This window comes from Hyperolius riggenbachi, chromosome 12 (genome assembly GCF_040937935.1).
Source record: "Hyperolius riggenbachi isolate aHypRig1 chromosome 12, aHypRig1.pri, whole genome shotgun sequence".
Classification (NCBI taxonomy): domain Eukaryota; kingdom Metazoa; phylum Chordata; class Amphibia; order Anura; family Hyperoliidae; genus Hyperolius; species Hyperolius riggenbachi.
Genome location: NC_090657.1, coordinates 111,450,812 through 111,475,082, shown reverse-complemented (window position 1 = coordinate 111,475,082; position 24,271 = coordinate 111,450,812). Strand labels below are relative to the sequence as shown.

Genomic DNA, 24,271 nt, shown 5'->3' with positions numbered 1-24,271 from the left:
TTTGCCGGAGCTCCGACCCGGTCCCCGGCGATGACGTCAGAGCGACCTGGAGTTCGCTCTGTACTGTGCCTGCGCAATCGGCGCTGTCAATCACCGCCACGTGGGCTGGAGCTGACAGTCCGAGCGAGGGAGGTCCTGGGAGCTTGGGGCTGGAGGAAGCCCCCGGTAAGTACCACTCATTTTACTATATTTTCCCTGACTCCTTTAAAAACAATGCAGTACAAAATAACAGCTTTTAACAGCAGGGGGAGCACTGGACGACATTATGATATGGAGAGTATATAGATAAGCTTCTTCACTTACCAATCTACAGAGATATAGTCAGCATAGGGAGCCTCTAGTGGGGGGAACGTCTGCGGTGCACTATATAGATTTTAGATTAATGAGCTGGCGGCCGCAGATTTGCGCGCTAGCCGTGTACAGGGGGGCGTGGCATGTGTGCGATTATGTCATCACGCATGACGCCTTAGCCGGAAGTATGGGCAGCACCGTTTTGGATAAGCGCTTCTTATATGTGAGTGCTGTTTTTTGCCAGCACTCATATGTTTAATATGGGCTGATATTTTAGAAATTACTGAATGTCCTGTTTTGCCCACTAGATGGCAGCAAAGGATAATAAATGGATTTTCTTATGTGACTATAAGCATTTCAAGTGCTGGGATCTTGGTGGAACTAGATTTAGGTGTTTAGTATAATAAAGATTATGTGAATAAATAAGAATGATCTAAATAATAAATTTCTATATACAGTAATTGGGATAATTCATGTACTGTGCATATTTAGATTATGTAAATAAGGTTATGTAAATTAGCTGCAGGTTTATTATTGATATTTAGTGACAGTATGAAAGGTTATATGAATAAAGTGCAAATTGGATTTTTGATGATGGTGTAGGGGGTTAGTGTGAAGATGAGTGTTTTTTCAAAAATTCTTGTTTGAATGGGGAAAAATGTGTTTAAAGCCATATTTAGTAGTGTAAACGTGGCTTATTAAAATATTGATCAGACATCCAATTGGATAGAATTATAAATTGTGTCAAGTGTGGGATAGGACCAGGTACGTGAGGGAGGGGGTTTAGGGGAAAAAACAGTGAGGGGAAAAGGGAGGGGGAAGGGAGATGCGTGACAAGGGGTGTGGGGTTCGGTGGGTGATAGAAATTCGAGTAAATAGATGTATTATGAACCAGTTGATAGGTAAATGAAATGGTATATCAACGGATTAAAAATTATGCTCCAAGCATTCATTGAGTCCTTCTGGTTTTAAAGAGGCTCCGTAACAAAAATTGCATCCTGTTTTTTATCATCCTACAAGTTCCAAAAGCTATTCTAATGTGTTCTGGCTAACTGCAGCACTTTCTTCTATGACAGTCTCTGTAATAAATCAATGTATCTTTCCCCTGTCAGACTTGTCGGCCTGTGTCTGGAAGGCTGCCAAGTTCTTCAGTGTTGTGGTTCTGCTATGAACTCACCCTTCCTGGCCCCTCTATGCACACTGCCTGTGTGTTATTTAGATAAGAGAGAAGAGAGAAGCTGCTCTAATCAGCTGGATAAATCCTCCTCTGAGCTGGCTGGGCTTTCACATACTGAGGAATTACAAACAAGGGCAAAGCTGTTTGCAGGAAGAAAAGAGCAGCCTGAAACTTCAGTGCATGGGGGAAAGAAACACACAAATGATCTCTTGAGATTCAAAAGGAATGCTGTATACAGCCTGCTTATGTATGGATGTATTTTCTATGTGTGGACATACTGTACATCAACCTACTTCCTGTTTTGGTGGCCATTTTGTTTGTTTACAAACAAACTTTTTAAAACTGTTTTTAACCACTTTTAATGCGGCGAGGAGCTGCGAAATTGTGACAGAGGGTAATAGGAGATGTCCCCTAACGCACTGGTATGTTTACTTTTGAGCGATTTTAACAATACAGATTCTCTTTAATGTTCTGAGGTTAAAAATCCAGAACATTTCACACGCTTTTAGTCATGCTATTCGTTCTGTGGGGGACAGGTTGTCTGGTATATGTTCAATGGGTGTAAATATGAATAATTTGGGATTTGAATCATGATATTGTGCAAAGTGTCTAGAAGGACTATGTTTGGGGTATGCTTTTTTAATGTTTTTTTAATGTTGTCCTATACGGGCTCTTGTTTGTTGGCTTGTTCTGCCAACGTATTGTTTGTCACATGGGCAAGTTATCAAGTAAATAATGTATATAGCAAAGAATTGAAAAGCGCTACTTAAAAACAGATAAGTGCCTACCTGCAAGAGAGTGCAAGCCCCACTTTTGGGATAAAATACACACCTAGCATACACATAACCTGTCTACCACTGGAGGATGTTGGTTTCCAGTAACAGCTTGCATGTAACTTGTTGTACTCGTCCCTCTCACTGCGGAGAAGTCATCCCCCTATGAGAGGGGACCTAACACTAACTAAATCCTAACCTATGCATATGCATAGCCTGGGTGCGCTACCAAGTAAAATTGAAAATTGCGCAAAAGGTGGATCAGCGCATCACCAGGCCGCCTCCGAATGGCCTACAATCAGAGGTGCGCTGAGCCCCCCAGAAACTGCAAACACACCTTGAACCCAAACAGATGCTCTGCATATACACCAAAAGCAAGGCTGCTAAGTTGGAGCAGCTGACCAAAAATGATTTAAATTAGTACATAGCAAAGAAATGAACAGCGCTACTTAAAAACAGATAAGTGCCTACCTGCAAGAGAGTGCAAGCCCCACTTGCTTTTGGTGTATATGCAGAGCTTCTGTTTGGGTTCAAGGTGCGTTTGCAGTTTCTGGGGGGGCTCAGCGCACCTCTGATTGTAAGCCATTCGGAGACGGCCTGGTAATGCGCTGATCCACCTTTTGAGCAAGTAAATAATGTATGTTGTATTGCAACCAAAGGATTGGTGGATGTTAAATGTTTCACGGGTGATATTACAGATGAAGGAAATGGTACCAGGGCGTAGGTATTCGCACGCTAAGCATTTGGTAGGGTTGCATCTCTTAATGCATGGTAAATTGTCAGACGGCAATTCATGTGTGACAAGGGCATGAGGTTTACTGGGAGCTAATGGTTTTCAAGGTTTTAGCTCGTCTAAAAACAAGTTTGGGTTTAGTTTCTAGGTTTGGGCATAAATAGGGGTCTTTTCGTAGGGTTGACCAATGTTTATTAATGACTGATCTAATACTATTGTGATTTCGAACAGAAGCGAGTGATAAAAGAAGGTTGTATTACGGTGGTTGGTTTCTTTTTTTCTCAAGTAGTCAAAAGGGACATTTGATCAAGGAGGCTAGCTCTTTTTCTTGCTGATTTAATTAGTACTTTGGGAAATGAACGTTCTCTAAATTTACTTTCTAAAATATTTGCTTGTGTCTCAAATGTATGTGAGACGGAACAGTTTTTTCTAATTCTCCTAAATTGTCCAAATGGGAAGTTTGTCTTCCATGGCTTGTAGTGTGAACTTTTGAAGTGGACATATAAATTTGCGACCACTTTCTTAAAGAAAGTTTTTGATCGCATAAGGTTGTTTTCTGTGTATAATGTAATCTCAAGAAAGTCAATGGTGTATGGGTCTGTATTCATGGTAAAGGATAGTCCCCAATCATTATTGTTGATGGAGTGAGTGAATTGATGGACAGTGTTGATCTCTCCCTCCCAGATGAATATAATGTCGTCAATATATCTCCAGGATCTGACGACATTGTTCTGATATTGATTTTGGCTGAAAAATAGTTTTTCAAATAGTCCCATAGTCAGATTTTCATAAGATGGTGCGAAATTTGTGCCCATGGCTGTGCCCCGTGTCTGTAAGTAAAGGTATCTTGAAATGAAAAGATGTTGCGAGTCAATATAAACTGTGGCATATAGTAGAATTTTTTTTTTGAGGAATGGGTATGGTGGAATCTAGATGTAAAAAATGGGCTAGAGAACGGAGACCAATCTCTTACTTGATGTTGGTATATAAGGCCTCTACATCAAGGGTCACCCAACGGTAGCTGGGTAGCCATTTGATGGATGTGAGTTCCTCTAATAATTGACTGGAATCTTTAACCACTTCACAGCTCCAGTACAGTATATCTACTCCCCTGCAGACTTCATCTAACCGCCCAGGGGAGTAAATATACGTACTCTCGCTGCTACCACTACTGTAAGCGCTCCCGCTTCTTTGTGCGCTCGTTCATGTTGCCATCTGCCCGCCAGGAGATCAATGAATGGGAAAGCAATTCCTAATCATTGATCTAAGTCCCCGTAGCAATTATCGGCGCCTTTTATGAGAAGCTGCACGATCATTCTAATAAATAAAAGTTTCCCATCTTCAGTACACTTCCTGTAAGCATACATATTTTGCTTACAGGACGTATAAAAAAAAAAAGACTGAGGCCATCTTGTGGCCAAATAGTAAAACTACAACTAAAAGTATTTTTTTTAAATGCAAAGACCTGTTTTTACATTTTAAATTAACCCCTTACCTCTCACACTCCCCAATAGTTACCAACATTTATTTTTTTTGTAAAAAAAATACAATGAAATAAATTTACAATTATAAAAAATGCATAAATAGTTTTCTTAGGGACTGAACTTTTTTAATATGTATGTCAAGATGGTATAATACTGTTACTTTATAAATTATGGGCTTTTTATTAATGATGGATGCAAAACTGAAAAAAAATGCATCTTTATTTCCTAATAAAATATTGGCGCCAGACATTGTGATAGGGACATCATTTAAATTGTGTAATAACCGGTACAAATGGGCACATAAATTACGTGGATTTTAATTATGGTAGCATGCGTTATTTAAAAATTATAATGGCCGAAAACTGAAAAATAAGGATTTTTTTCCAATTTTTTTCTTATTTTTCCATTAAAAAACGTTTAGAATAAAAAAATTCTTGGCATAATTTACCACCCAAAGTAAGCCTAATTAGTGATAAAAAAAAACACATTTAACACATTTCATTCTGATAAGTAGAGATAAAGTTATTGGCAAATGAATGGAAAGAGCTGAAAGGTGAAAATTGCTTGGATGCTGAAGGTGTAAAACCCCTCAGTTGTGAAGTGGTTAAGGTAAGATGGTAGGGTGATAACATATTTCTGTAGGAAGTGGTCAACGTATTCGGATAGAGGTGAAGTGAGTGACAAAATACCAGAGATGATGGGGCATCCAGGGGGATTTGTAATAGATATGTGAATCTTGGGCAGGAAATAGAAAAATGGTAGTTTGGGGTATGTGATGATGAGAAAATCCTTTTGGGGTATGTGATGATGAGAAAATCCCTTTCTCACCTCTTCTTTAGAAATTGTGGTTTCTTTAAAGGCTAATAGGATAAGTTTGTCATAGTTCTGTTTGTATTCTTTAGAGGGGTCTGATGATAATTTAGTATAGTATGTGGAGTCATGTAGAAATCTATGTGCTTCCATGGTATAGTCTGACGTGTTCATAATAACAATGCCGCCCCCTTTGTCGGTGGCCTTTATAACAATTTCTTTATTGTTTTTGAGTGAATTTAGAGCTGCACGCTCTGCTATTGTTAAATTAGATCTAGATTTGTTTAATTGTTTGTCCTGACGCCTAAGGTCGTCTAGAACAAAAAGGTAAAAAGATTCTATGTGCGGGCCACGATAGGAGGTAGGATAAAATTGGGATTTTCTTTTAAACTCTGTATGAATGTATTGTTCCATCATGAAGGTTTCTGGATCTAACAAAGCTGTAAGATGGTCATTAAGATCGTTTGTAAAAATTGGTTGGGTGTCAGAGTTGATAGACGGATTATATAGATCTTTCATAGTGAGGTATCTCTTAAGGGTAAGTTTTCTTACGAAAGAGTTAAGATCAACAAACAGCTCGAAGAGGTTTGATGATTTGGTGGGACAGAATGATAGGCCATGATTTAGGACTTTTGATTCAGTATGAGTCATAACATGAGATGATAGGTTGAAAATGGATTTATATCTAGAATTGGGGGATGGTACCGAAGTTATTTGTGTTTGGTTTCTGTTGTGTCTTTTTTTGGCCGCCCCTTCTGCCCCGTTTTCGGGGCTTGACGCTGGTCAGTTTTGGGCTTTCGAGGTTTTTACGGGGCAGTGTAAGGATGTGGGACTCGATAGGAGTGGTTTCAAGGGTGGGCCTATCATTAAAAATCCAATTTGCACTTTATTCATATAACCTTTCATACTGTCACTTTTTATCACTTTTTGTCACTGTTTATCAATAATAAACCCGCAGCTAATTTACATAACCATATTTACATAATCTAAATATGCACAATACATGAATTATCCCAATTACTGTATATAGAAATGTATTATTTATTCATATAATCTTTATTATACTAAACACCTAAATCTAGTTCCACCAAGATCCCAGCACTTGAAATGCTTATATTCACATAAGAAAATCCATGTATTATCCTTTGCTGTCATCTAGTGGGAAAAACAGGGCATTCAGTAATTTCTAAAATATCAACCCATATTAAACATGAGTGCTGGCAAAAAACAGCACTCACATATAAGAAGCTCTTATCCAAAATGGTGCTGCCCATACTTCCGGCTAAGGTGTCATGCGCGATGACATCATCACACACATGCCACGCCCCCTGTACACGGCGAGCGTGCGAATCTGCGGCCGCCAGCTCATTAATCTAAAATCTATATAGTGCAGACGTTCCCCCCCCTAGAGGCTGACTATATCTCTATAGATTGGTAAGTGAAGAAGCTTATCTATATACTCTCCATGTCATAATTACGTCCAGTGCTCCCCCTGCTGTTAAAAGCTGTTATGTACTGCATTGTTTTTAACCATTAGTGACCAGCCAATTTTTAACCTATAGGCCATCACAGCTCTATCAGCTCAACGCTCCCTGTAATGTGTCTTACTATCTATTTATTAGCTGGCCAAGTCTTATAAGAATATTTGATGTATTTACTTTTTACATTCATTTCATATGTTATGAAAATTAGACCTTATTTATGTATTTATTCAATCAACTATTACCAATTTATTCTTTAGCAATTGCTGGGATATAGTTATGAATTTATACAGTTCTAATTGTTTTTTAATTAATGAATTCTTTATCTTATGGCAAAATGCGAGAAAAAGTAACCGCAGCCTTGTTAAATTTGATATGAAGCAAATTTGAAAAACTTTTAATACCTGCAACACTGGATATTTATATTCAGTCTATACGTATAAGCAGAACTTGCAGTCTGCAAACGAACTTATTAAGGTGATGAAAACTAATGTTAACTTTTTTAAAAAATATGTATGATGCGTTAAGATATTGGTATATTGAGGAGTCTCTCTCTGCTATGTAGGCACTGTTATTTGGCCTGAGGAAGCGGGATCAGACCCGTGAAACGTGTTGCCTGTGCTACTAATAAAATCTTTTGTTTCAACAAAGATTTTTGTCATTTGAGGTAAGCCACCTCAAAATATTTTGTTGATTTTAAACTGTTTTTAAGTGCTTTTACAGACCACCAGGGCGCCTCTTTCACCCAATTTGTGCATCTTATACCCCCCATACCTTATGTTTTGAGGGGTCGAGACAGAATACACGTGGTTTTACCACGGCAGACATCTCTGTCCCTTCTTTTTTCAAGGAGAGCGACCGCATCCAGATCCCTAGGGGTCACCCCAAGTGGAGTCGGGTTTGTTGTCTCCACATGCTTCCTGTGGTCGGTTGCCCTACTGCAACCCACCTTTGTGAGTATCTTTTTTCCATCATTTATATCCACCATTGTTTTGACATACTACACTATTGGGCACCCATTCCTGTCTCCTGTGTTTCTTCTCCAGAGGGTGCACAGACACCCACACCTCACCACGTTAGTGTTAGGAAGGTTATTTTTAGAAGTGGCGGTTGTGAGGCTAGTCTGTATCGGACTGGGAGGGGGAAAAACTGAGGAAATCCACCTGCTGGTCAAGCAGCAGAAAACATGAGTTATCACTCATAATAGAAACCTGCAGCAAGTCTTCACTGTAACCAACACCTGATTACCTCTGCTTGGCCAGCAAGTGGATTTCCTCAGCTTTTCCACCTCCCAGTCCGACACTTAGGCTAGTGTAGGTGTAGTGGTAGTTAGATGCAGCGGTAATAGTAGGACTAGTGATAGGTGTGGCAGTAGTAGGAGGGTTAGTGTAAAGCCTGGTATACACACTTTCAATTATGATTTTCCAATCACTGATCAATTTTACCACTTCCAGGTTGCATGAGGGTTTACCTACATAATCTATTCATAGTATTCGAAATCTGAAAGCCTTCATACTACCTGGAGGTGGTAAAATCAGCTAGTGATTGGCTAATCAAAATTGGATGTGTGTACTAGGCTTTAGTTGTAACGACACACAGGGGGCTCGTGTTGGAGGAGGGATTAGGAGAGGAGTTTGATGTAAGCATTGTGTTCTCAATAGGTATTATATTATCGGTAGTATAAAATTACCAATATACTATCGGCATCTTGCACCAAACTCATTAGCATCTATACTAAATGTACGCACACCCAGGACCAAAAGTCATCCAGGTTGTACCTTTTTGTTTTTAGAACTTCTCTACCGAGAGGACCCCCGGACACATGTACTTAACCACTTGCCGACCGCACGCTTATACCGTGCGTCGGCAAAGTGGCAGCTGCAGGACCAGCGACGCAGTACTGCGTCGCCAGCTGCAAGCTGATTAATCAGGAAGCAGCCGCTCGCGCGAGCGGCTGCTTCCTGTCAAATCACGGCGGGGGGCTCCGTGAATAGCCTGCGGGCTGCCGATGGCGGCTCGCAGGCTAAATGTAAACACAAGCGGAAATAATCCGCTTTGTTTACATTTGTACGGCGCTGCTGCGCAGCAGCGCCGTAAGGCAGATCGGCGATCCCCGGCCAATCAGCGGCCGGGGATCGCCTCCATGTGACAGGGGACGTCCTGTCACTGGCTGCACAGGACGGATAGCGTCCTGTGCAGCCTCGATCACCGGGGGGGGGAGCAGGTAGGAGAGGGAGGGGGGAATTTCGCCGCGGAGGGGGGCTTTGAGGTGCCCCCCCCCCCCGCCAGCCACACGCAGGCAGAAGAGATCAGACCCCCCTGCACATCATCTCCATAGGGGGGAAAAAAGGGGGGCAATCTGATCTCTCTGCCTGCACCCTGATCTGTGCTGGGAGCTGTAGAGCCCACCCAGCACAGATCACTAAAAACCACGCTGGTCCTTAAGGGGGGGTAAAGGGTGGGTCATCAAGTGGTTAAACTAAGTGGAGGAGATCAGGGAGAGGTTGTATAATGTCCACAATGCGTGGAATTGTGGAAATTGGCTGGTGCATAGAGAAGCAAAACCTGCAGTAATACATGTACTCTACATCTCTGTGTCCATGCAGGTTATATACTGTACTATATGTTATACACCACTAGGTGTCATACGTATCCCATAAGCAGCGTTATGCGTAGACATGAGAGGAAGTTAGATTTGACGAATGCAGCGAGATATGCTTGCTCAGTGTCTGCCTCTGATAATATAATCTGGTTAATGAGATTATTTGTGCCTTATCACACTGAAATTGATGTGCAATATGTATGTGATAAATAACCTGGGGTCAAATTAACCAGACATTAGCACTAAGCGGCACTTCATCAGTCCTTTCAAGATAATTCTTAATATATTGATTATAAGGCATAACAAATACTGCTAAGCAGGGCCACCATCAGAAATTTTTGGGCCCCTCACACATCATCAGGCCTGGGCCCCCTCCCACCCGGACCCATATAGGACACATTTGTTGCTTCCCCCGATATCGTTCACCGTTACCGTCGCGCATCCAATCCAGAAAGTCGGCCCTACATCTTGCAGCATGTCTGACCGATATATGCAACCATTCTTCAATCGGGCATGCATTTGGCAGCAAAGACTTTCATCCGATTCAATAATTATTGAATCAGATGGTCGATCAGCTGCCAAGTTGCTGATGTATGGCCACCTTAAAGGAAACCAGAGATGATTGATACTGTTTTGTACATACCTGGGGCTTCCTCCCACCCCATGTGCACAGATCGCTCCCACGCCGCCGTCCTCTGCTGCCTGCAGCTCCGGTATCGGGTCCCGTTAGTTCAGCCAGTCGAGGCCAGTCTGCGCAAGAGGAACTGCGCTCTTTGCGTATATCTCCAGTGGCCACCGGAGAGATACGTAGAGGGCACACTTCTCTGGCGCAGACTGGCAGAACTAACGGGAACCAATATCAGAGCAGCAGGCAGCAGAGGAGGATCAATTTCAACATGAAACCTTGTGGGAACCTCACAGGGAACCTCAATGCCCCTAGCCACTGTCTACCCTGATGCTTTATGGCCCCCCGCTGCCTTGTGCAGTTATACTTTAGGTGCCGCTGTCTGCACTGCTGGCTTTCTCGTACTACATTATAGTACATTGGGGGGCACGTGTGACGTCACGCGCCCCACGTACTATATGCCAATAGTCACGTGTGGCCAGAGTTCGGAAGTACAGTGAAAATGGGCAGACATGTTAAGTATAACTGCACAGGTCACTCAGGGTCATAAAACATTAGGAGGGACAGTGGCTGGGGTTTTCCTATTGTTCGTCTGCGATTATTGCACGCAAGCATTTCCTGAAAGGCAGTTTCTAACTGCCAAAATAGTGTGCAAGTGGGTAGAGAAGATGGCTGGTATCTTACTATTTTGGCAGTTAAACTGCTGTTCAGAAAATGCGTTTGAAAACAAAGAAAACCCTGAGAACCCCCTCAGGGAGATGGACTAGTCCAAAACCTGTCTGCTTACTTTTTTCGCTGTAGTGGTCCTTCAAGATTGTTTAGCAACAATTGGTTGATTCTGGTGCAGCATGTTAGTCCTTATTAGAAAAATATGGTTTTGACTGCTGACAAGGAAAGGCATGACACGTCAGGCAGGTGTGGCCATGTGTGTTTTTTTGTTTAGTTTTGTTCCCATAGAAAGTGGGCATTTCTCTGACTTTATCCAAGTCTATTGCACTTGTAGTGCTATTTTATGTCAAAGTATTTTGATGGGTCCCCTTAATTCAGGACCCACAATGTGAGTATCAATATCTATATGCTCATATTTTACTGCTTTTTAACAATAAATATTGTAATCTGCTTTTTAAATACTGCAATATCCCTCATCTGTGGTATTGGTCACCTGTTATGTGTTTCTGAGCAATGGGTGACTGCAGGTGTTTATGTGATGCTCTCCTGAGGTTAGGCAAAGGAGCCCAGTGTAAAGGAGCCCAGTGTAAAGGAGCCATCTTTATTGTTGTAAGCGTCGAAGTTTTATGTTTGAAAAAAGGTACCTTCAACTAAACAGCTTTTTGTTCTTTTTGTGTTGTAGACAAGGGTGGAACTACGAAAGTTTCATGCCCCCCTCCATACGTTACCCTCCCCATGACTTCTTACATATCTACATTAAGTGTGGCCACCTTAAAGTGATCTGAAAGCCAGCATTTCTACTTTGCTCTAAAAGATTCCTCACAGCTTGAAAGCTACTATCCCGGAATTTTGTTTTTCAGAACATCACTGAAATGGTTAAACAAAGCACTTTGTCCTGCTATTCAGCTTCAAATCTGCATCCAAACTAGAGATAACAGTATCTTTGTTTATATTCCAATGTTGTTACAATGTGTGTAAATACCGTGTAACAAGTTAAAAGGAACTCTCTGTGCTTCAGACACACACACAGTTCAGAATAACTCATTAAAAGATGTTAAAGTGGCACTTAAGGCAAATAAAAAAAGAGTTTTACTCACCTGGGGCTTCCCTCAGCCCGCTGCAGCTGATCAGTGCCCACGTGGAGTCGTTCCGATCCTCCTGGACCCGCCGGCGGCCACTTCCGGTTTTGCCGTCAGCCGCCGACAGGCTGGGAACGCGAGTGATTCTTCGTGTTCCCAGCCACAATAGCACCCTCTATACTGCTATTGTGGCCTTCTTGCCGCAATAGCAGCATGGAGGGCGCTATTGTGGCAAGTAACACGAAGAATCACTCACGTTCCCAGCCTGTCGGCAGCTGACGGCGAAACCGGAAGTGGCCGCCGGCGGGTCCAGGAGGATCGGAGCGACTCTACGTGGGCACCAATCAGCTGCAGGGGGCTGAGGGAAGCGCCAGGTGAGTAAAACTCATTTTTTTTTATTTGACTTAAGGTTCACTTTAATATATAATAAAAAGCAGTTTGAATAAAATACAATGACAGCTATTAGGGCACGATAAACTACACTTTGGAAACTTGTAATTTGTAAACAGACAATGTTACATATGCACAAAAGCAAATATGATAACTGTATGAGTAATAAAAAGTAGGAAAACACATTTTTATTTACGGTTATGTCGGAGTTTCAGACCACTTTAACTCTCCACCCTCCTTCCCCCATAAAAAGTGCTTCCATGATTTCCCTTCAAACAAGTATGGCTGCCATAACTATACCACCCCGTCCCCTTTACCCACACAGCACAGCAAGTGTGGCCAGTATAACACTACTTAAGGTTGGCCAATACAGCATTAAACCCCTAAAGCAAACATATACAATTCCACAGCAAGTGACTGCCCCCCCTCCCCCAGGCACCACCCCTGCAAATTGTAGCATAGCCCTGAAGAGCAGTGTAACATTTATCTGCTTGAATGGCTGGTCAAGGCCTCTTCACCTCATTACACCTACGTACCATGATAATATCTCAGTTTCATGTGCTGTTTATCAAGGTTTATTTTGCAGAGTGCCCCCCTCCCTCCATCGTAAAGATACATGACCTGAGGCAAAGTTACTGAAGGTAAGCACAAAGGGACTGTATTGATGCAAAAAGAGGAAAAGCGCTCGCAGTACAGGGTAAGAATCCTTTCAATGCTATACAGCAAATATAACTGTCCTCAGTGACTTTCCCCAACAGCAACAAAGTCCCATTAATACAATGATAACAGATGCAGCAATTGATGTAGTTTCTCCACAGCCTTCTAGCCACTTCTGAGATAGAGTAAGCCTCCACCACACCCCACCGTGTGGTGAGACCTCCACTTAGGTCTATTCATACCTTGGGACCGTTCCCGGGTCGTCCCCCACCACTAACGAGGACAGCGCGGAGCAGCGGGCGGGCGCCTTGGATACACTGGGAGCAGGGCCGGATTTGTACTTTTTACTGCCCTAGGCCGAATATCTCCAGCCGCCCCATGATTACAGTGAGGTTAAGATAGGGTTATCCGACGTGTGTGTTACGGTGCATAGTAATAGTACCACCTATGTTCAAATTGTGGCAGGTGCATTGCGGTATAACAGGTTGCGGTACTGTAACATACTGCATGCAGTGTGTTACTACTAAGTGCTCACAATAACAGTGAAAGTGATGCATGCTTTTAATTGACTGTATACTTCACTGTACCCGACACAAGGCTAACATAACATGCACATAACATGCACATAACATGCAGATCGCTGTCCCGATCTGCTGCGTTCCTGCTGTCACAGGAAATGCAAGGGCCACTGTGAATGTTGCCTAAAAGCTAGGCCCTTTGGCAACCTTGGGTGAGGCTACAAATTTGAGAATAGAATTATGGGAAAAGGGATAACAAGTATCAGCTATTGTTCGTCTGCGATTATTGCACACAAGAATTTCCTGAAAGGCAGTTTCTAAGTCTAACTGCCAAAATAGTGTGCAAGTGGGTAGAAAAGATGGCTGGTATCTTACTATTTTGGCAGTTAAACTGCTGTTCAGAAAATGCGTTTGAAAACAAAGAAAACCCTGAGAATCCCCCACGGGGAGATGGACTAGTCCAAAACCTGTCGGTACTGTCATATTTTAACTGCTTACTTTTTTCTGTTTCAAAATTTTTATTGGAATTTTTCGTCATATAAAATATAACATATACACTCTTGTATAGCAAATCAAGCGGGACAGGATGTGACACAAAGAAATGTCCAAGTTACTGGTGGTCTCAATATGCCGGCCCAAGGCTTCATTTTTGCGCTTCTGGAATGTCCACAGTTGAGACACATGTAGCCTAAGACACCTCTGACCGCTTTTATACTAGTTGGGCCTTAGCCCCCGAAACAGAGTGGAGGGAAGGAAAGGACAAACACATAACAAAAAGGAAAGAAAGAATAGAAAGGGGAAGAGGAAAAGAAGAAGAAAAAGCAGGGGAGAGGTCTAGACTCCGGTCCCTGCGGGGGACCAGGGTTAGTTCGTACACATGTATAGGACATTCAGAGTGGGCAATTTCTTAGTGGGAGATGGAGGCAATGTAAAGCTTCCATGGGTCCCATATTTTGTGGTGAGTTTCGACTCTGTCTTCCAGCATGCTGGCCATCCGTTCTTGGACCATGTATGCAGAGACCCTATGTTTCATCTCTTCAAATGAGACAAATTGGGTGCGCCAGGCACGAGCCACTGTCTGAGAGGCCGCCACCAGAATAAAGTGGGCCAAAGCATTCTGAGGTTTGGTCAACTGGTCAATTTTATGGTGTAAAAGTGCGGACCACGGGTCTCTAGTGACCTGTTTGCCAAATAGTATCTGGAACATTCTATATATTCTGGACCAAAACCTGGATATCATGGGACAGGCCCAGAAGATGTGCAACATATCTCCTTTGGTTTGGCAGCCTCGGAAACAGTGGCCCGATTCCATACCAGGGACATGCCGGAGTCTGGCAGGCACCCAGTACCACCGAAGTAGAACCTTGTAGGCTGATTCAACCAGGGCTAAGTTTAAAGAAAGCTTGGGTACCGTGTTCCAGATTGTCTCCCATTCCTCATTGGATTTAGAGCTCTTCAGGTCCAATTCCCACCTGGATACATATGCATGGCGAAATGATGGGGGCGGGTCGTTAAGGAGGGCATATAAAACCGAGATTACCCCTCTGGCAAAAGGTTCCAGGGCACAAAGCCTCTCGAATCTAGTTAGAACAATTGGGAACTGGGTTTGCCGCGGGAAGAGCGAATTTAACCAGTGTTTTAATTGTAGGTATCGGAACCTTTCTTTGTTTGGAATTTGGTATTTGTCTTTTAAGTCTTCCCAGGAAAGTATCCCGGCACTGCTGGTCAGAGGTTTTATTTGTTCTAGGCCCTGCTCTCTCCACCATCTAAAGCTGTCCGGGTTGTCGGAGGCTGGGGTGAAGATGGGGTTGTCAATAATAGGTAGGAGGGGGAGGGTGGGAGACATCAAGTTTCTGGAGTAACGTGCGGTGTCCCACACCGCCAGTGTCGTAATGGGGCACTCAGGGTCTGGGGGCGGGATCGTTTGTGTAGCCATATGGGAGTCTGAATAGACTGCGGGGCTGCCCCGGGAATGTCAAATAGGACCCATGTAGGCATTTTGGGACCCTTGTACAAGTCTACTAGATGAGTTATTTGAGCAGCCTGATAATAGTTGGAGAGGTTAGGAACTCCCAGGCCTCCGTTTCTTTTGTGGGTATAAAGAGTCCGTTTACCGACCCTTGGGCGGGATTTATCCCAGATGAATTTATTTAGTTTGCCCTGCAACATTCTAAGGAAATGGGGTGGGACACGGATCAGCAGCTGCCTAAAATGGTAGAGGAGCTTGGGGAGGAGTGCCATCTTAATGGAGTTAACCCGACCCAACCAGGAGAGCCCATATGTGGACCATTGAGATATAAGGTGTGTTATTGACCTAGCTAAGGGGTAGTAGTTATGTTGAAAAAGTGTATCATATGAGGCAGTCAGGTTAATTCCAAGATAGTCTAGGGCAGGGCCTGGCCATGTGAAGTGATATTGTAGCTGGAGGGATTGGCAGGTGTCTGGGGGTAGCGTGATATTAAGAATTTTAGATTTTTTGGTGTTGATCTGGAGGCCTGAGATAGTTCAAAATGTATCTAATATAGACATTACCTCTGGGATGGTGGTTTGGGGTTGGGTTATAAACAGAAGTAGATCGTCCGCAAATAGGTTTAATTTGTGGTGTACTCCCGCTAGCTCTACCCCCCGTATTCCGCTGTGTTGTCGAATAGCCGCCGCTAGAGGTTCCATGGCCATGATAAAAAGAATGGGTGACAGGGAGCAGCCTTGTCTGGTGCCTCTGTGGATTCTAAACAGGGGGGCGGAGTGACCCACGTAGTGTATACTAGCTGTGGGGTTAGAATATAACATTTTGATCCATGTAGTGAATGGGCCTCCCAGTCCCCATTTATCTAGTACTGCGTACAGATACTCCCATGAGACCCGGTCAAAAGCCTTATAAATGTCGAGAGAGAGGCACAGGCCTGGTATCTTCCTTAAATGCATGAGTTCAAAAATTTGGATTGCCCGTAAGGTGGCGTCCGAAGCCTGGCGACCTGGGACAAAGCCCACCTGGTCTTTGTGTATGATATCTGCCAGAAATCTATTAACACGAGAGGCCAATATTTTGCTTAGTAGTTTGAGATCTATATTCAGTAGAGATATAGGCCTGAAATGTTGAGGATCTAAAGGCTCTTGGTCGGATTTGGGGAGCATCACTATATCAGCCTGTAAAGAACTGGGGTGTGGGGCGTAGCCCTGCTTATAGGCGTTGAAAAGTGGGACAAGAAGGGGACTCAGCGCATTTGCAAATTTCTTATAGAAGAGTCCAGAGAATCCGTCAGGTCCGGGAGTTTTTGAAACCTTGAGAGACTTAATAGCCTCTAAGACCTCCCCCGACGTTACTTCCCCGTTCGTCAGCTCTATAAGGTCCGGAGGGATCTGTGGGAGATGGACGGAGTCTAAAAAGGATGCTAGATCCGCCACCGGGTGAGGATCTGGGGGGGGCGTACAGCTTGCTCAAAAAATTGTGAAAGCCTTGAGTGATCTTCTGGGGGTCTAGGGTGACCTGGCCAGAGGGTAAGCGAACTGATAAAGTAGGGGGTTTATAGACCCTGTGCTTTAGTTTATTGGCCAGTAAAGTGACTTATTGGCCCATCTGTAGAATTTGTTTTTTTGCCAGCGCAGTTGTTTTTCAGCCACGTCTGATAATTTAAGGTCAAGCTGGGTGCGGAGGAGGTCTTTCTCTTTTGAGGGAGACAATAGGGTTGTTTTTCCAAGCAGCCTCAGCTTTCTCCAACTTATCAGAGAGGTCCGCTATGTCTTTTTGTTTCTGCTTTTTCATATGTGAGGCTAGGCCAATAATGCGTCCCCTGACTGTTGCTTTCAGGGCCTCCCAAAGAATGATGGGCGAACTAACTGACTCCCCATTCTCCTCTACGTAATCCTCCAAAAAGGTGCGGATTTTGCCTAGGGAATCTGGGTCTGAGAGTAGGGAGTCGTTCATGCGCCACCTAAAGTTTGATTTCCTAGGGGTTAGAGAGGTTAGCTGGATGAGTAGCGGGCTATGATCTGACCATGTGACTGCAAGTATTTTAGCTCTGGTTACGTTGGGCAAGGTTTGTTGGTGGAGGAAGAAATGGTCTATCCGGCAAAAGCTATTATGGGGGTTGGAATAAAATGTGTAGTCGCGCGTATTAGGATTGAGCTCTCTCCAGGCATCAAGGAGGCCCTGGGAGCGGAACAGTGAGCTAATGGTTGTGGGGTTTGGGGTGCCGGGAGCCTTGGGGGTATTGGGTTGTTTGGTGGACCGGGATCTGTCTAATGCCACATCAACTGCTTACTTTTTTAACTGCTTAATGTATAGCATTAAAAGGATTCTTATCCTGTACTGCGAGCGCTTTTCCTCTTTTTGCATCAATATTTAATATATAGAGGAGGCGAACCAGAACCATATGTATACATTTGTTGGGGGGGGGGGGGGCTATATAGTATAATTTTTGCATACAACCCGCTGGTGTGTAAGCATTTTACAGAGGCACTGTATGTTCTTGCATGATGCAGATACCTCTGTGTGTTGTCAGTTCTTCTTTCACTCTGGTCTCTGCTTGAAAAATTTGACTTAAATGTTCAGACAAGAAAAGGCAGGCTTACAGCAATATTCCCTCCAGTCACTCCCCCATTCTATCCTCTACCTCGCCCTATTCACTGCCCTAAAGGACTGCAAGATGGCAATTTTGACAATAGCTGAATGTGACTGTGTATAGTATGCTAGACTGTAGTTTCGCTTAAAAAAAAACAAAGTATTGCAAATTATTGTAAAACACATCCAGGCAGTCTTATCACACCTCAGTGCTCTATAAAGCTTTGTGCCCAACACCTTGTTCAAAAGCAGGTTAAGTGGAAGTGTCAAAGACCCAAATTATAAGGTTTGACAAAGTTTTTACCAATAATCCCCTTCTATGATAATCCACACCATCTGATAATATAGCTCCAATATCATCTTAATGACATTCTCTCACTCCAGGAAATGATATTTATATATGTGTGTTTACAGAGTGCATTAAAAACAATTGTGTACACTGCTTTAGGCTAACACCCCATTTATTGCATGCGACATGCAAGTCAGAAAACAATTATATTATGGGTCTATATAGCCTGGAGGATTTCGGCTGACCTATAGTAATGCAAGGGCCCAACAGAACAACCAGTGCTTTGATACAAAAAGAATTGCATCCTTCTTTCCGCCCCTCATTGGTGGAAACTCATGCTTTGTCAGATATTCTAAATAATTTGGGTCTTGGCACTTCAGTGAGAGAACGACATTAAGATGATATTGGGATTATATTATCAGATGGTGTGGATGGACAGAGAAGGGGATCATAATTTGGGTCTTCTGGTAATCGTGCTTTGGGATGGGGTGAGGCGGAAAGCACGGAGGTCGGATATGACTGCACCTGGAACTGTTGTTTGACTTGTATAGAATGCGTCTTTGAAGGGGCATTTGCTTTTAGTTAGTTCACCTATATATTTTTTGGTGCTGGTTTGATTTTATTGCATTGCATTGTGAATTTATTACCATAGCAGTTTCTTCTTTACTGAATTCCCATAAAGCCTTCGTCTGTCACACGCCAGGTGTGTACAGATGGTTTTTAGCTTCAGAAATGTGTGTACGTTTTTGCCATAGGCACCTACCTTTATAATCCAGGGGTATAACTACAATAATGGAAGCCCCACACAGCAACACGCCCTCCCTTGTCTCCCCTTAATATTATATAGTATTTATATAGTGCCCACATCTTCCGTAGCTCTGTACAGAGTATACTGTCTTGTCAATAACTGTCCCTCAGAGGAGCTCACAATCTAATCCCTACCATATTCCGAATCTTCACACCAGTATCACGTGCAGCAACAAAACACCTGATCTGGAGTATAGACCCCTTTATTGGAGGGAGAAAAGGTTAGTAGTTGGGAGACTCCCACAGTGCTGGGTTACCCTTAAAGTGGTCTGAAACTCCGACATAACATTCAATAAAAATGTGTTTTCCTACTTTTTATTACTCATACAGTTATCATATTTGCTTTTGTGCATAATCAATATTGTCTGTTTACAAATTACAAGTTTCCAAAGTGTAGTTTATCGTACCCTGAAATTGATTTTTATTCAAATTGCATTTTATTGTATATGAACATCTTCTGAGTTTTTCTGAACTGTATGTGTCTGAAGCACAGAGCTCCTTCACTTGTTAGACTGTGTTTACACACATTGGCCTCAATTCACTAAGCTTTATCAAACACTTTATCAAACGTTTGATAATTTACCTCATGGGTAAAATCTAATTTTGAATTCACTAAGGTGTTATAGATTTATCGAATGTTTTATCGATAAAACGTGCTATAAATCTATAACACCTTAGTGAATTCAAAATTAGATTTTACTCATGAGGTAAATTATCAAACGTTTGGTAAAGTGTTGGATAAAGCTTAGTGAATTGAGGTCATTGTAACAAGATTGGAATGTAAACAAAGCTACTGTTCTCTCCAGTTTGGATGCGGATTTGAAGTTGAATAGCTTTTGTTTAACCATTTCAGTGATGTTCTGCTAAAAAAAAAAATTCTGGGATAGTAGCTTTCAAGCTGTGAGGAATCTTTTAGAGCAAAGTAGAAATGCTGGCTTTCAGACCACTTTAAGTTGCAAGGGCTGCTCCTCATATCATTATACCTCTATTTAAAGTGATTTAGTGATCCTCCCTGTAAGCACTATCTGTTACTCTAGTACAGTGCATTGTACTGCAGATTAACAACCTGTATCCTGTGGAGCTGTGTTGTGAGTTATAAATACATAACAGTAGAATCTTACTGTTTTAGTAAATTCTGATATAGTAAACCTATGGCTATAGTAAACTCTTTCCCCGGGTCTAGGAAATTTGTATTCATATACAATGTATAACAAATTCTGATATAGTAAAGTTTTGGTATAATAAACTACTTGGCAAGGTCCCTTGAAGCTTACTCTAAAGGGATTCTAATGTACATACACTGCAGATTGAAAACATGTGCCCTGTGGAGCTCTGCTGTGAGCGATAAGTGCCTAGTGTCATACATGTACTGCAGACTAAAGAATCGTACGCATGTATGTGGCAAATTTGCCTGGCAGTGATCGGGATTCAATCCCTCAGGCAACATTGCAGGGGCCATTGCTGTACAGATTAGTTGCTAGCTACAAAGTAGAGATGTATTCTGTTGCAGTTCATGCTGTTCCAATTGAGCAGCATGCAAGGAGCATGTCGCAGAGAATGGGTGAGTGTGGAGGACCATGATCTTGGCTGCGCTCATCCAAATTGATCCGCCGGGCTGAATGCTGGCCATGCTGTCGGGGTGCATTGGTGGAGTTGTGCACATGTTAGATAGCAGAGGTGGTAGTTGTCAGTCGTTATCAGCCACCTAGGCCAAGTTTCATCTAGTGTGTACAAGAACCTGTACCCTGTGGGACTACCTGACAATTCAAGCAGACTGAGAACCTGTATAATGTGGAGCTCTGCTGCAAGTTGTAAGTATCTGTTATGGTAAACACTGCAGACTGAGAACCTATGGGCTGTGGAGCTCTGATTTCAGCCATAATTAACCGTTGTAGTAAATGTCTGCAGACTGAGATCCTGTGAGCTCTGTGGAGTTCTGCTGTGAAGTTTCTCCTTGCCGACACACTGGCCACATACTGTAAAGGATAGTATTCTAAGCTACAGATCTAAACTCCTTTCAGCCATCAGACATTAATACTTTTACTTGTCAGTAAGTGAACATGTACTTTTTTTTTCTTTTTCTTTTATTAATGTGACACTTTTGGGTACATATAAATAAACTTTTTTTTTCTCTCTTCATAAGTAGATTGAGGTTCGAGCAGTCTGTACAAAAATAAGAGAAAATAGAAGGCAAAAATATATTGTTAAGATTTCTGGCATAGAATATGAGACAGTGAACTGGCCTTGTCAATATACAGTACAGTGCACTGAGCAACAGGTGCCCACTTAACATTCCGAGCCTGGATGTAGCTCCGTGCCCTTCTCCTGACATCTTTCAGGGGGCATTAGGAGATTACAGAAAGCTTTTCTTCCACTGGAATTCAGCCACCGAATGTCACACGACTGTCACAAGACAGTCTGTTTGTATCAGAAAGAAAATATAGAAGGCTTAGCTTATTGAAGTGCTTCCTGATAGAGCTCTGTCCACTCAGGTGAGGCTTACAGTAACAATTTAGCAATGTATTTTGTCTCCAGTACCAGCACTGGGCCCATGCTGGCTCACACTCAGTAGTTTGAGATAGTGGAACATCATAAACGTCTATGAGACATCCAGCTTCATCCATCATGCTTCCTTCAAGATGTCTGAACCAGCTTCACAGTGTGGCCTTCAGGGCCAGGTTACAGTGCTACACAAGTGCAGTAGTGCTTGAGAATGCAGGGGAGGATACCCCGGTTAATCTGGTGGAACTCAACCAGTTGAATAAGGTCCATGAATTTGGTTTGCCCATCATCCATAGAGAAGTAGGGTTTACCATCTTCCTCACACTAGAATAGAGAGAGATAGCAAATATTAAACTGGCATGCTTACAATATCTATCAATCAAGTCCAGATATACCTAGAGAAAGGTCATCCCTTCTTCCAACCACTGAGGACAACAAATATGAAGAACAAGTTATAAGTCTTATGAAATGGCCATCTTCTTTCAATGGTTTAATTTAATGAATTTGTGTCCATCTCTCCCTTGTGCCATTGTCAGAAGAAAAGACTATGTGACATGCTATAAGAGAGAGTTATATTTGGTGTCGCACCCTGCGTAAAACGTTTTGGTGCCTAGCCATGTCATATTATCCTTAATGAGATTCTTTAACAGCAGAGTCCATAAAGATTCTTAGAATTTGGAATAAACCCTTTGAATGCCATTGACAAGATTGATCTTAAAGGGGCACTACAGCGGAAAACTGTAACATTTAAAATATGTGCAAACATATACAAATAAGAAGTACATTTTTTCCAGAGTAAAATGAGCCATAAATTACTTTTCTCCTACGATGCTGTCACTTACAGTAGGTTGTAAAAATCTGACCGAAGTGACAGGTTTTGGACCAGTCCATCTCTTTATAGGGGATTCTCAGGGATATATTTATTTTCAAAAGCACTTAGTGAATGGCAGTTGCTCTGTCCAACTGGCAAAAACTGTGTAGGGAGCAGGGAAGCTGGCCGGCATCTTTGCATAAATCCCTTTTAGGGAATATCTTTATAAAGAATAAAAGCCTTGCTGAGAATCCCCTATAAAGAGATGGACTAGTCCAAAACCTGTCACTTAAGTCAGATTTCTACTGCCTACTGTGAGTGACAGCAACATAGGAGAAAAGTAATTTATGGCTCATTTTACTCTGGAAAAAACTTACTTCTTAATTGTATATGTTTGCACATATTTTAAATTTTACAGTTTTTTGCTGTAGTGCCCCTTTAACAAGGCCGTAACCTTTATTGACGGCCACTGCGGAGATCCATCTTGTGGCTATCGTAGGGTCAAATAAGAATGAAATAGTTAATAAGTATTTTGCATACCCACTTGTCTAGCCTCTGGTGTTCTTAAACTCCATATCCTGGTAGGTTAAATTAACTTTCCCTAAGACTGTCCCCAGACTATTATTATACTGCAAGCCCCATTCATGAGCAATTAGTCTACCACAGTACTGACTGCAGAGCTCCTCTCCTGCAGTGCATGTCCATGGACATCCACAAGCATGCTGTATGGAAAGTGAAATGATGGAAGTGGAGATGCACTGGAGAAGAGGAGCAGTGCTGGGTCTCTCCCTCAACACTACTGGGCTCAGCTTAGCTGTCATAACTGGTGGCAGGCAGACCCCATGCAGGAAAGGTGAAGGATTGGGCGTCGCAATGTGGAAAGAGGGTAAGGGCCCTGGAAGTGGCTAGGGACAATTCCCCCCCCCCCTTCCTCTTGGGGCTATGGGTCCGATAGCAGTTATTGTGGCTGCTTCTGTAATTCCTCTCCAAATTTTTTCAAGAAATATCTAATGATATTAACACCTTCCTAAAATTTTTGTACAAAAAGGATAGTGTTCTATAAGCAATAATAGGCAAAACATGTATGTTAGCTGCAGAAGAGATGGCCAATTGGTCTAAGTGCTCTTTACTGGACATTTAAATTACACCTTTCCTTAGAAAGCTATGGAGGCTGCTATCTTGGCCTTCTTCTAAAAAATGCTAATTACAGCCGGTAATAATGATTATGTAGTTATTGTACTTGCTGAGTCTCTTAGTTGAAGCAGGTATACAGGTCAGGGGTTCTGACTTTGCTTAGACTTTGACTGTCTCAGTCTGTATACTTGTTCCAGCTAGTGTCTCAGAAGGTGCTATAGCCAAAAAAATTCATTTATGGAAGAGAGTCAAGACGCGAACGGGAACCGGCGAACTTCCGTGGTTTGCGATCTCGGAGAACCGTGAACTTTTTCAGAAGTTCGATCCGCCCCTATACTACATCATTAGGGTCAACTTTGACCCTCTACAACATCACAGTCAGCAGGCACATTGTAGCCAACCAGGCTACACTCCCTCCTGGAGGCCCCCCCCCCCCTTATAAAAGGCAGGCAGCATCAGGCATTTCACTCTCGTGTGCCTGCAGTAATTAGAGAAGGGAGAGCTGCTGCAGAGAGAGATATAGGAAAAGCTTAGTTAGGCTCTTGTAGGCTTGTTAGCTTGCTCCTTGCTGATTCTTATTGCTAAAAAAGCACCCCTCAACAGCTCTTTTGAGAGCTAGTCTTGTTCTTGTGATCTATTTTATTTTTTTGTGTGGCCCACTTGCATTATATACAGCCCTGTCAGTCAGTCACAGCTGGCGTTTGGCCCCTTGGTGGTAATTCCTACTGTGTCACTGCCAGGCCCAGCACATTCAGTGACTACCTGTGTGTGTGACAGGCAGCTGCAAATTTGTAATCCCAATCACTGCACCTGTTCACTGTTCAGTGCACCTACCTACCTACCTACCTGAACGCACGCATTGTTAATACCACCAGTCA

The 24,271-nt window shown here is 42.7% G+C and overlaps 2 protein-coding genes across 7 annotated transcripts in view; one reads left to right on the top strand and one right to left on the bottom strand.

Moving 5' to 3' along the window:
* Window positions 1–24,271, top strand: part of SLC25A19 (solute carrier family 25 member 19) — a 117,329-nt gene that overhangs the window by 84,212 nt on the left and 8,846 nt on the right. The window lies entirely within an intron of this gene.
* GRB7 (growth factor receptor bound protein 7) overlaps window positions 21,013–24,271 on the bottom strand; it is a 437,163-nt gene continuing 433,904 nt past the window's right edge. For 2 of the 4 annotated variants that reach the window (XM_068262979.1, XM_068262980.1), the window contains one exon: window positions 21,013–21,772. In XM_068262979.1, coding sequence (XP_068119080.1) covers window positions 21,626–21,772 — 147 coding nt within the window. In that variant the 3' untranslated portion in view covers window positions 21,013–21,625. The remainder of the gene's footprint in view (window positions 21,773–24,271) is intronic. The other 2 variants (XM_068262981.1, XM_068262982.1) reach the window with 1 other exon arrangement.